The sequence below is a fragment of the Chaetomium globosum genome, genomic scaffold, assembly GCF_000143365.1.
Source record: "Chaetomium globosum CBS 148.51 scaffold_1 genomic scaffold, whole genome shotgun sequence".
Classification (NCBI taxonomy): Eukaryota; Fungi; Ascomycota; class Sordariomycetes; order Sordariales; family Chaetomiaceae; genus Chaetomium; species Chaetomium globosum.
Window position 1 is genome coordinate 4,585,964 of NT_165976.1, and position 10,208 is coordinate 4,596,171.

At 55.4% G+C, this 10,208-nt stretch overlaps 4 protein-coding genes across 4 annotated transcripts; 1 reads left to right on the forward strand and 3 right to left on the reverse strand.

Annotated features, from left to right (window-relative positions):
* Positions 1–1,136: 1,136 nt before the first annotated feature.
* CHGG_01492 (uncharacterized protein) lies at positions 1,137–3,289 on the reverse strand (the record flags this gene model as incomplete). The annotated part of the gene is made up of 2 exons (XM_001220712.1): positions 1,137–2,488; positions 2,638–3,289. The coding sequence occupies 2 exons, from the start codon at positions 3,287–3,289 to the stop codon at positions 1,137–1,139; spliced, it is 2,004 nt and encodes a 667-aa protein (XP_001220713.1).
* A 464-nt stretch (positions 3,290–3,753) lies between these two features.
* CHGG_01493 (uncharacterized protein) lies at positions 3,754–5,143 on the forward strand (the record flags this gene model as incomplete). Its single annotated transcript, XM_001220713.1, has 5 exons — positions 3,754–3,808; positions 3,919–3,960; positions 4,022–4,557; positions 4,610–5,006; positions 5,061–5,143. 5 exons carry the CDS (start codon positions 3,754–3,756, stop codon positions 5,141–5,143), a joined length of 1,113 nt encoding a protein of 370 aa, XP_001220714.1.
* A 1,021-nt stretch (positions 5,144–6,164) lies between these two features.
* CHGG_01494 (uncharacterized protein) lies at positions 6,165–6,659 on the reverse strand (the record flags this gene model as incomplete). The annotated part of the gene is made up of 1 exon (XM_001220714.1): positions 6,165–6,659. The coding sequence occupies one exon, from the start codon at positions 6,657–6,659 to the stop codon at positions 6,165–6,167; it is 495 nt and encodes a 164-aa protein (XP_001220715.1).
* A 519-nt stretch (positions 6,660–7,178) lies between these two features.
* CHGG_01495 (uncharacterized protein) lies at positions 7,179–7,772 on the reverse strand (the record flags this gene model as incomplete). The annotated part of the gene is made up of 2 exons (XM_001220715.1): positions 7,179–7,509; positions 7,573–7,772. The coding sequence occupies 2 exons, from the start codon at positions 7,770–7,772 to the stop codon at positions 7,179–7,181; spliced, it is 531 nt and encodes a 176-aa protein (XP_001220716.1).
* Between the last annotated feature and the right edge of the window lie 2,436 nt (positions 7,773–10,208).

The window sequence follows — 10,208 nt, forward strand, 5'->3', positions numbered from 1 at the left end:
GGGGGGAGGGGGGGAAGATGCGCCGGGGAAGGCGGAAAGGTGGCCCGTTCCCGCACCACCGCCCTCACCCCACCGTCATCCGTCCACCCACACGCACTCACACTCGGCATGCTTCCCCACACAGGCGCACGCGCGCATCCCCTTATCCGACACGCATCCGGGTGAGACATGACGAGCGCGCGCGCGCGCGTGTGTGTGTTGTGGTGTGTGTGCGTATGAAGTAAAACGCGCACACGCCAGTCCAGCCATCATCATGTATGAACCGTGTGTACTATGTACATAGGTACCGAGCCGGGAGAGTATGACCGGGTGGCTGGCTTCCCTCCCCACCCCCCTTGCCTCCTTTCTTCCATTCTTGCCTCTCCGTGCCCCCGGGCCATCACCACCACCCACCACCACTCCTTTCTACCCCACCTCCCGGCGGACTCTCGCTTCCTTCTCCACTTCCCCCCCGCCGACCCCAAGTTAGTTAGTTTCCATTCCATCTCTTCCCCCGCCAACCGCTTTCCTTCCCTTTCCCTCCCCCGCGGCCTCCGCCAGCCCGGGCCCCACCTCGATCTAGGCATGCTGTGGAACGTCAAGTCAGTGTTGCTGCGTCGCCCCCCCCTGTGCGACCATGACGGACAAGCTCGCGCCTTCGCCCTGGCCCTGGCCTACCTGCCTGCTTGTGTGGATGTCAGTCAGGTGGGTGGGTGGTGGGGGGGAAGGGGGAGCAAGAATTGGCGAGGGGAGGGCACGGTTTGTGGTTCGAGTGTAATTGAATTGGTGTTGGTGTTGGTTGGGGTGTGGGATTAGTAGAGGTTCAGGTTTGTTATTGGTGGTGGTTGTTGGTATCAGTGGTATGGGCACTGGCATGATCTGTCTTGCTTGCTTGCTTGCTTGCTATCTTGCGCCTCCCCTCACGTGGAATGACGTGCGTAACATGCATCGCCTGAGCAGGAGGACAGGTTCCGGAGCTACTAGCTCTCGGCTCTCCCGCACAGGACAAGGGTGGCAAGGCTAGGCGGTTGGAACGGTTTGTATGACTTTATTTTCGGTGTCGAAATGATAACTCTCTCGCGAGTCTGTAGCGAGACACGGCCCTGTCCTGTGCCGCCGCCCATGCTCAAAGTCTGTCTTTCTCTGCGCAAACACGTTCAAAACTGCCTGCCCCCGCCCTTGCTGATCCAATTCTGCAGCAACCTGGCCCTCCAGCGCCTCAGCGCAAGACGGCACGACCAGGCCATCTCGAGGCCGTGCCTTCTCTCAACAATTCTCAGAAACCACAGCAGCCGCTTTGTCCTCCCGGGCTTCTCCTCCCACAGGTCCTTGGTGACAATGCGATACATGTCTTGGATGATGAAGTCCGGGACCTTGCCCCTGATTACCTTGAGGAACGCAAACGACCGCGATACGTGGCGGAGGGTCGCGCGGCTCGAGAGATGGGGCGCTTCCATAAACGCCTTGGCCACCTTTTCCACGACCGCCGCCCGGCGTCTCCCGAACGCACCGCGGTGGCGTTGGATCTTGCTCTTAAATGTCGTCCCCTGCTGTTCCAGCTTGCCGATGTCCAAGACGCGCCATATTTCTTTCGGCGGGATTTTCGGGTCGCGGACAATGTTTTCAGCGTACTTGTCGAAAGCGCCCGGAAACCACTGCGGTTGGTCTTTGGTCCTGACTTCTTGCGACCACAAATCGCGGAGGTGGATTGCCGTAAGGTGGTCGTTGGATGTATACGCGAGGTCTTCGAGCATGCGCACGGGCAGTTTCCCAGTGAGCGTGTCAAACAGCAACGATCGCATCACGTAATCCGTCTGTTGTAGCTTGGTCAATAGTTTCCATGCGCTCCGGTATAGACCCTTCCTAGTCTCTCCTTTCCCGCGGGAAAATACTCCGAGGAAAAGCGCCGCGAGCGCCGCTTCGTCGCGTTTTCCACGATGCCGCCTATAAGCTCGATAAACGTCCTTGGGGGCCTTGAGGTATCCTCGGCTCGCCCATTGCGTTAGTAGCAGCGACGACACCTCTACTATCGACAAAGGCTGTATGTTCAATGACGAGTGGGATAGAGAGGCGGCAGCATCGAAGATGAAGTCTTCGTTGACGTGGGAATTTTGGGCGAGCATATAAAGCCAACTGTATCGCAAGTTGTGTCGACCTGTTTGCCAGGCGCCTGTTGCCGCGAAGACCAGGCGGTGGGCGGCCGCGAGTAACTGCTTCGTCTCTTCCGGGGTAGTGCCCTGCAGGGTGCCTGAAATCGCCTTGGCCTGTCGTAGACAGGCAGGTAAAGCCGAGAGCTTTTGCTGTTTCTCGTACAGCTCTCCCAAGATGGCGATGTCCATCAGCCGCCTGGTCTCGGATCCCCCGACCGTTACTCGCGAGTAATTCCAGGTCGAAAAAAAACAGCCAAGGACGGAGAGAACGCCGTCATAAACGTCGGGTCGGTGCGTCATAGGCATCGACGCCATGACCTTGACGAAAAAGGTTACAGAGCGTATCGTCGGCTGGAAGCCTCGACATTTGAAGGAAGAAACGTGTTCCAGAATCGCGCATCCAGAAGATCGGGTGAGAACACCTTGGAGCTTGTAATCCCGCTCATAATCGCCCTGCAGAACGACAAGGAGAGTCGATGGTCCAGTGGTGACCCCTGCAATCGCGAACCCAACATGTCCCATACTTCTTTCGACAGCGGTAGAACGTCATTGGGCGGGATCTCTCCAAGTACAATAAGGTGCCTCAACCTGCTGCATAGCTTCCCGGTGTAGGATGCGAGGCGCTCATCGTCGGCATGGGTAACCGCCCACCGGAAACCACCCATGAGGGCTGCGTATGGGTCAGACGGCGTTGTGACAACGGGTGACAGACTCGGATCATGTAATGCCGCACTTGTAGAAGCCGCGAGAGGTCGTTCAGCCCCTTGAGGCGCTGACTCTCGTAACAATCGGGGTAACAACGGTATGGGCTCGGTGGAGGTGTTGTCGTCGTGTCGCAGTTGGTTGCGTTCTCGGGTGGGAGCTAATGATGGCGGTTTCCAGGTCCATTGTGTTAGGTTTAACGGTGCCAGAAACGCCCAGGATGGTGGTGTTGGTGGACAATGCCATGTGCTGGCGTCCCCCATGCGCCGCCGTCCGAGTCGGCGTTGGCTCTCCAGCGGTCCCGGGACATTGCTAGCCTTTCTGTTCCAAGTCCTCGACACGCAGCAGTACCGTTCAAATGCGCTGGCGAGCAAGCCATCCGTAATCCATATTGAGTCCTTCGAAGGGACTATCTGGCGTTGGAGGGCGCGGCGGCACTGCGAAGCGGGGGGCGTCATTGTCGAGGGCCAGAGGGGAGGGTGAGAAGAGGGGGAGAGCGATTGGCGGGTTCTGCCAGCTCCATCCAAAAAGCGAGGTTTGAAACTCGTGGATGGAGCAGCATGCGGTTCGGTCGCTAGGTGTTGAGACCGATTGGCCCCGTCGTCGTCGGTTGCTGTCGGCGCAAGTTGAGCCAAAACCCCCCCCAACTTTTCGCGCAATGATGGAAGCTTTGACGTTCAGAAGCTTTGGCCGACCTCGAATACTTGGTGTGGCTGGATTAATGGCTCGGCAAAGTGGGAGCTCCAGCATGGGTACCTTGCAGGTGTGGCGCAGACCGGGAACGGCTTGGCCGGCTGTGCCGACTTGCCCCGCGTCCGTGTCAAATGTCACTGACCCATTTAAGAGCCCATGGCGGGGAAGTTCCAGAACACGATCCAGAACCTTGAGAGCTTGAGCTTGCTTGATGTCAACAACCGCAACCATGGAACACCAATTCCCTCCTCTTCAAAATGATTTGATTTTGCGGGTTGCTCGCGGTAAGTTTGTTTTTGAACCTTCTTTTCATCCCTCTTTTTCTTTTTCCTGTTTTATTTTTATCGCTTTTTCCCCGGATGAATGGGACGGAAACACTGACGTTAGATTACAGGCGAGAAGGTCGAACGACCGCCCATCTGGGTGATGCGGCAGGGTAAGGCACCCCACCTGTTTCCAACACTGCTTTGATATGTATGCGCTAACTATTAGTATAGCTGGTCGATATCTGCCCGAGTACCACGAAGCGAAAGGCGGCCGTGATTTCTTCGAGTGCTGCAGGGACCCCGAGGTCGCATCCACTCTCACGCTGCAACCCATTGAGCGCTATGGCGGCCTCCTCGATGCCTCTATCATCTTCTCCGATATCCTGGTGATTCCACAGGCCATGGGAATGGTGGTGGAAATGGTCGACAAGAAGGGACCACACTTCCCGAGTCCCCTGCAGAGCCCAGACGACGGGCAGTACGCCGAGGTGATGAAGCGCAATGTCGACGTCGCAAAGGAGCTCGACTATGTCTACAAGGCCATTACCCTGACTAGGAAGAAGCTTCAGGGTCGTGTGCCGCTATTTGGCTTCTGCGGAGCACCCTGGACCTTGTTCTGCTACATGGTCGAAGGTGGGGGATCCAAGTTCTTCAAGGAGACCAAGAAGTGGATTTACAAGTACCCTGAGGAGACCAAGGCCCTTCTCCAGAAGATCTCGGAGCTTTGCGTCGAGTACCTCGCGCTCCAAGTCAAAGCTGGTGCCCAGGTATAGCAGTCGATCCCCGCTTCCTTGGGCTTTCATTGACCATCTGTGCCAGCTTATCCAAGTATTCGACTCGTGGGCAGGTGAACTCTCGCCATCATCGTTCAAGAAGTTCTCTCAACCCTACTTGGAGTACATTGCCAAGCACCTTCCCCCAAGACTCAAGGAGATGGGGCTAGAGCCCGTTCCGATGGTTGTGTTCCCCAAGGGCGCGTGGTATGCCCTAGACGCTGCATGCAACATGGGATACCACATCGTCGGCCTTGACTGGCTTCACGATCCTGCTGAGGCCGTCAAGACGGTTGGTGACCGCCCGGTCGTCCTCCAAGGGAACGCCGATCCCGGCGTCTTGTACGGCTCGCACGCTGGCATCACTGAGGTTGTGGAGGAGATGGTGAAAGGCTTCGACTGGGCCAACCGGAGGAAAGGCTGGATTGTAAATCTCGGGCACGGTGCGTATATCTATCTCTTATTAACACCACCGCTTGCCGCTAACACTATTCTAGGGATTACCCCCTTTGTCAACCCCGACGATCTGAAATTCTTCTTCCAGGAGATCCATCGCCTGACCAAGACAGATTCCCAATAGCGGCGCAGGCCGAGTCTTCATTGTATATAATGCCATGATACCATGTAAAACTGGCTAAAATCATGCGGAGTTCTGGGTTCTAAAATGTCATCAAACCCCTTTTCCACTCTTCACATCGGGTCTCCCACACTAGAAAGATCAACTTTTGCCCTGAAGCATGTTAGTCGAGTGCTCTGAAACACCACGTTCAGCTTTATCTTACCAAGATAAAATCCAACTCTTCTTGCCGCCAATGCTTCGGCACAAGGCTTGACTCTGGGCGTTTCCAACAAACACGTCGGCGGCCCCCCAGCCGTCGTCACCGTAATCTGATACGTGCTCCCTCATTAGCTTGCAGGCCAAAGCCTTTGCTAGACCTCGTTGGCGATATGGCTCCTAAAACACCCATTAGCAACGCCGTTGGCCTGGGACATAGCTGTTAGTACTAGCACTAACCTCGACGTGTAATGTCATCAGTGTCCCATCAAGTCCTGGTGTTAGGCGACGTGTTAGTCGGCTACCTCGAAGCCAATGTCAATCTCCGTCCCAACTCACCCATAAATGCCCACGCAATAGGCGTCCCATCCTCCAACCTCACAACCGTACTCGGCAGCTTCAGCAGCGTCTCCCTAACGCAGCAGAAATCTGATCAGCACTTCATCCCCAACCAACCACCCAACTACCCAACTACCCCCCTCTCCAACCTGCCTGAAAACCAGCCAACGAAAGAAAAGAAAAGAACCGTAAAAAAAAAAAAAAAAAAAAAAAAAAAAAAAAAAACCCACCGCAACCTTCTCACGCTCGTCCGTCCCTGCACAACCTCCGCATCCCCCCACCCGAATCAGAACCCAACGCGCCCCCTTCGGGAAAAACCACCCCCCACACACGGGAACGCCTCCACGCGAAAACAGCAACATCCCCAAAAAACATCCCCCGCCAGCACACAGGGAACCACCACCAAAATAGGACTGACCCACCCAAGACACCAGAAAGAACAAACAACCTCTCGGAGAAAAAAAACAAAAAAAAGATGACAAAGTTATTAAGAAAAAAAAGAGATTTCCCCATCCGGGGGGGGAGGGGACGAAGGACCCCGCCCCGTGTGCGGCCGTAGGAGGGGCAAGAACGAAGGTCGAGGGAAGGCTTCGTCTTGCGGGGGGCCGGGTGGTCCCAGGTGGTAGTGGTTTGGGTTCTGGTGCTGGCCGCGGTGGTGGCCTTCGTTGGCGGTGCGCTCGAGGGAGGAGTAGAGGGAGATTTGGGTCTCGGGCGCGCGGGAGAGGTCGACGAAGGCCACGGCGAAAGGGGGGTTGGTGTTGGTGGTGGTGGTTTGGGATGGGCTGTTGTTGTTGTTGTCCTCTTCTGCGTGGCAGGCGTAGAGGATATGGGTGCTGGGGGTGTGGCCGCCAGGGAAGTTGCGGGCGAATTGGAGGTGGCGCAGGACGGTGATGGAATGGGGGAGGTGGGCTTGTAGGAGAGCGAGGAGGGGTGGGGAGGGGGTGGAGGTGTCCTCGAGGAGGATTGTTTGAGGGGAAGACATGGTGATAGCGCTGTCTTCTACTCACCGATGTAATTGATGACCGGGGTGAGTGGTGTAGGCTGTTAACTTTTTAAGTTTAGGGTTATGTGGAGTGGACTTCAGGGGTGATAAGCTCGGCTCGTATCGGTCTTCCTCCGGATATGTCGCGGGAAGGATTCTCGACGGCGTAATAGGTGTCAAACGGAGAACATCCTAGGCTACCCTTTCGCACGGCGAATCGTGATCGAGTTCAATCACTATCATATCCCCATATAATCATACACCGCTGCTATTATCCAGCCGCTGATACAAAAAGAAGTCATTCCGCTCCGCCCGAATTTTCACCACCAACGCCAGGGTATGATGAGACAAGGGAGTCATCCAAGTAACAACACCAACCCGCCCAACCCAGCAAACCAACCAGGGCGCAAAACGAACCAAGCCAGAGAAAATAAAGCCCCAGCCCAATCCACCCCACCCCGAGAACGCCGACCAGCCCAACCCTTCCCACCCCTCCCCCATCACTCACATCGAACCCATTCACTTCTTCCCAAAGAGCAAATTCTTCCCCTTCTCCGCCCACCCAATCTCCTCAGGCCTGCGCGCCAGCACCGCCACATCATCACCCTCGCTGTCCTCCTTCCCCGAATCCCCACTCACGGGCGACCTGCTCTTCTCCCTCTCTACCACAGCAGCAGTAGCAGCAGCAGCAGCAGTAGCGGGAGGGCTTGCCGGTTTCTCTGACACCGTAGCCCCAGACGTAGCCGTGGTAGGGACGGGCGACTTCGCGGGGCTCGGGGTGTCCTTGACCACGTTGCCCGTGCCCCCGCGGCCGACGTGCATAGCGCCGTGGCTGGGGCGGCGGACGACACTGGGAGGTGTTATGGTTAGTTTTTAGGTGTTGTCGGTGGGGAGGAGGGCAGGGGGGCCATACGGTTCAACGTCCTGGCGGCGGCGCTTTTCTTCGGCGTCGAGGCCCGCGGCAAAGTTGCCCGTCCCGCCGCGGCCTGTGGTTACCATGGAGGTTTTGAGTGTTGGGGTTTGTAGGTCCTCGGGTTGAATTTGCGCCGTCTTGGAGCTGTCGACGATGTTGCCGGCGCCGCCCCGGCCGGAGGATTGGAATTGCGACGACATGGGTGTTTGTGTTGGAGGTGTGATGAGGTGAGCGAGGAATGGTCGGGATTAATTTGGTGGTAGATTTGGTTAAGGGCACATGGAAATAGAGTTTAACTTTTTCTGTTGAAACAAAGACGGCAAAGCTGGGACCCCGCGGTGGATTTTATGCTTGAACCTGGAATACCCCAACTGGGACTGGGATGGAAGAAAGGATCCTAACCTCAAATTCTTCACTCGCTTGGCTCCGCCCGGGAAGTTCAAAATTTGATCACAAGGCTGCAGGAATTTTCCTTCTAGACCACGTTCTCTCCTGCAAGTTAAACATGGCAAACAGGGGACAAGATCTGCTAATTTTGGGGTGGCCGTCTTGGCCTGACATCACCTGAACACCCCTGGAATTCTAGCTTGCCCCTCGTTGCCCCTCGTTGTCCATCCCAACAACGCCCCTCACCTCCAACCATGTTGCCCGGCTTTTGCCCAGGAACGCCCAGCGAGCTCGACATGGGTTGAGGTACCAAACAAGACTGAAGGCGCTGTTTTCTAGCTGAAGAATGTGCATCAGGTGCCAGATGGTGTCATTTTACTTGGCGATTCCTTCTCTTCGGGCGGTGACTCCATGGACTTCGGATTCAGCCCTGGGGAGATGTCCGAACGGGGTATGTGGATGCAATGCCCGTACCTCAGTGAGCGGGGTTCAAGCACATTGTCTGTCCCAGCAGTAGCCTTCTTTTTGGGACGAACCGACCTCCTCAGAGTACCCGCATCGTAGCAAGGCGTCGGAATCTCGATTTTTAATACCGCGTTATCATCGAAAGTTCGGATTCGATTTGCCATTAATGCTTCAAGACGAATTCAAATGGTGGTCGAGGAAAGTCTGCTTATGATCAACCCTGAATCGACGATACTTCAGGTTGTTTCACAGCACAGCAGAAGAACATCGCAGTCTCGCTATCAACCTCAACCCGACGGCTACACCACATTTCTCTAGTCTCAGATACCTCGACAATACCACCGCACGGGGAAAATATGATGGACCCAAGTGCAGGCGCTGGGGTAGTGGGTCGAAGCAAAAGTTATCCAGAAGCCTAAGCTCTTTTTCTCGATTTGCAGTTCTTTTACTGGGCTTCTATTTTTTGTTTGGCCGGTGGGTGAATACTCACTGAATAGCCCTTGTGTCAAATCGAGTCAACAACGCCCTCGTTCATCCTCGACTCTTACTGTGAAAGAGTTGTCCTGAACATTAAACCGTCGTTTGCTTTCCTTGCGGTCGAAGTTAATATCTGGCTCCTCCTTGCGGGGAAAGAAGGAAGATAGACCTAAACCCAGAATCTACAGTCGACACAGTATGAGACACAAACAAACGCCAATTAGCCGCAGCACAACATACAGACATACCTCACCTACAGACATACTGCCACATGTATCGGGTGATGACTTGCAGGCTAGGGCGGTCCGAGACAACAGCGCGCGCGCGCACGCGCACGCACGCGTATGTAGTGCACATACATAGGTACATACCTGCATACACCACACACAGTCCACGTCCTCCCCCCCCTCTTCTGCACGTCATGTCTCCGGGTTGCGGTCTCTCCCCTCACGCCTCCCGTTGGCCAGGCCTCCGCACTAGTGTCATCGGGAGGCTCGGTGCGACCCTGTGGCTTGCGCTGTGGGACGTCGGATCTCGAAAGGACCTGAGAGGAAGTGGAGTGGTCACAACAACATAGGTAGGTACGTACCGATGGATGCATTGCAACAATACCGGTGATGCGGTACATATCTACAGACGGTGTGGCGTCCGGGTTGATGGAGTTATGACTCCTTAATTACTACGGCGTTATTAGACGATATCAGGGGTTGAGCGCCGAACTGTGAAAAAGGGGGGGACTCTGATTCCAAATCTAGCCAGTGCGAACTATGTACCCAATCTACCCACCAACCCATCTACTCTGATTCTCGTCATGTTGGGAAATGGCGTGCATACATGATGAGACAGACAAGGAAACAATATGTCGGGAAGATACAAGAACCAGCAAAAACAAAGTTAGCCCGACCCGTCCTCTTCTCCTCCGCCACCCAGAATCCGGCCCGAATGGCAATTGGTATCACCGCGATCCTGAATCATGACATTTTCCAACAGGTATGACCGTATGTTAACAAGAGACAAACTTTTTCATCAGCAGCAAGCCCCTCTTCTCGTGTCCCCGGGGTTGGCTGATAAATACCCGGCGTGCCTGTGTGTATGTTCCTCATCTCAATCTTGAACAGTCAACCTTACCGTCAGTGACATCTCTCCTCCTACCTGACCTGTCATGTCAACCGCCACCGTTTCCGAGGGAGGGAAGGATGTCTCTCGGGATCTCGAGAGCCAGGACCGAGACAAACCCAAGAAGTGGGCAAAGTTGATCTCACTCCTGACCGTGAAGGATGGTGAAGTCTACGAGGCCGACCGCGGAA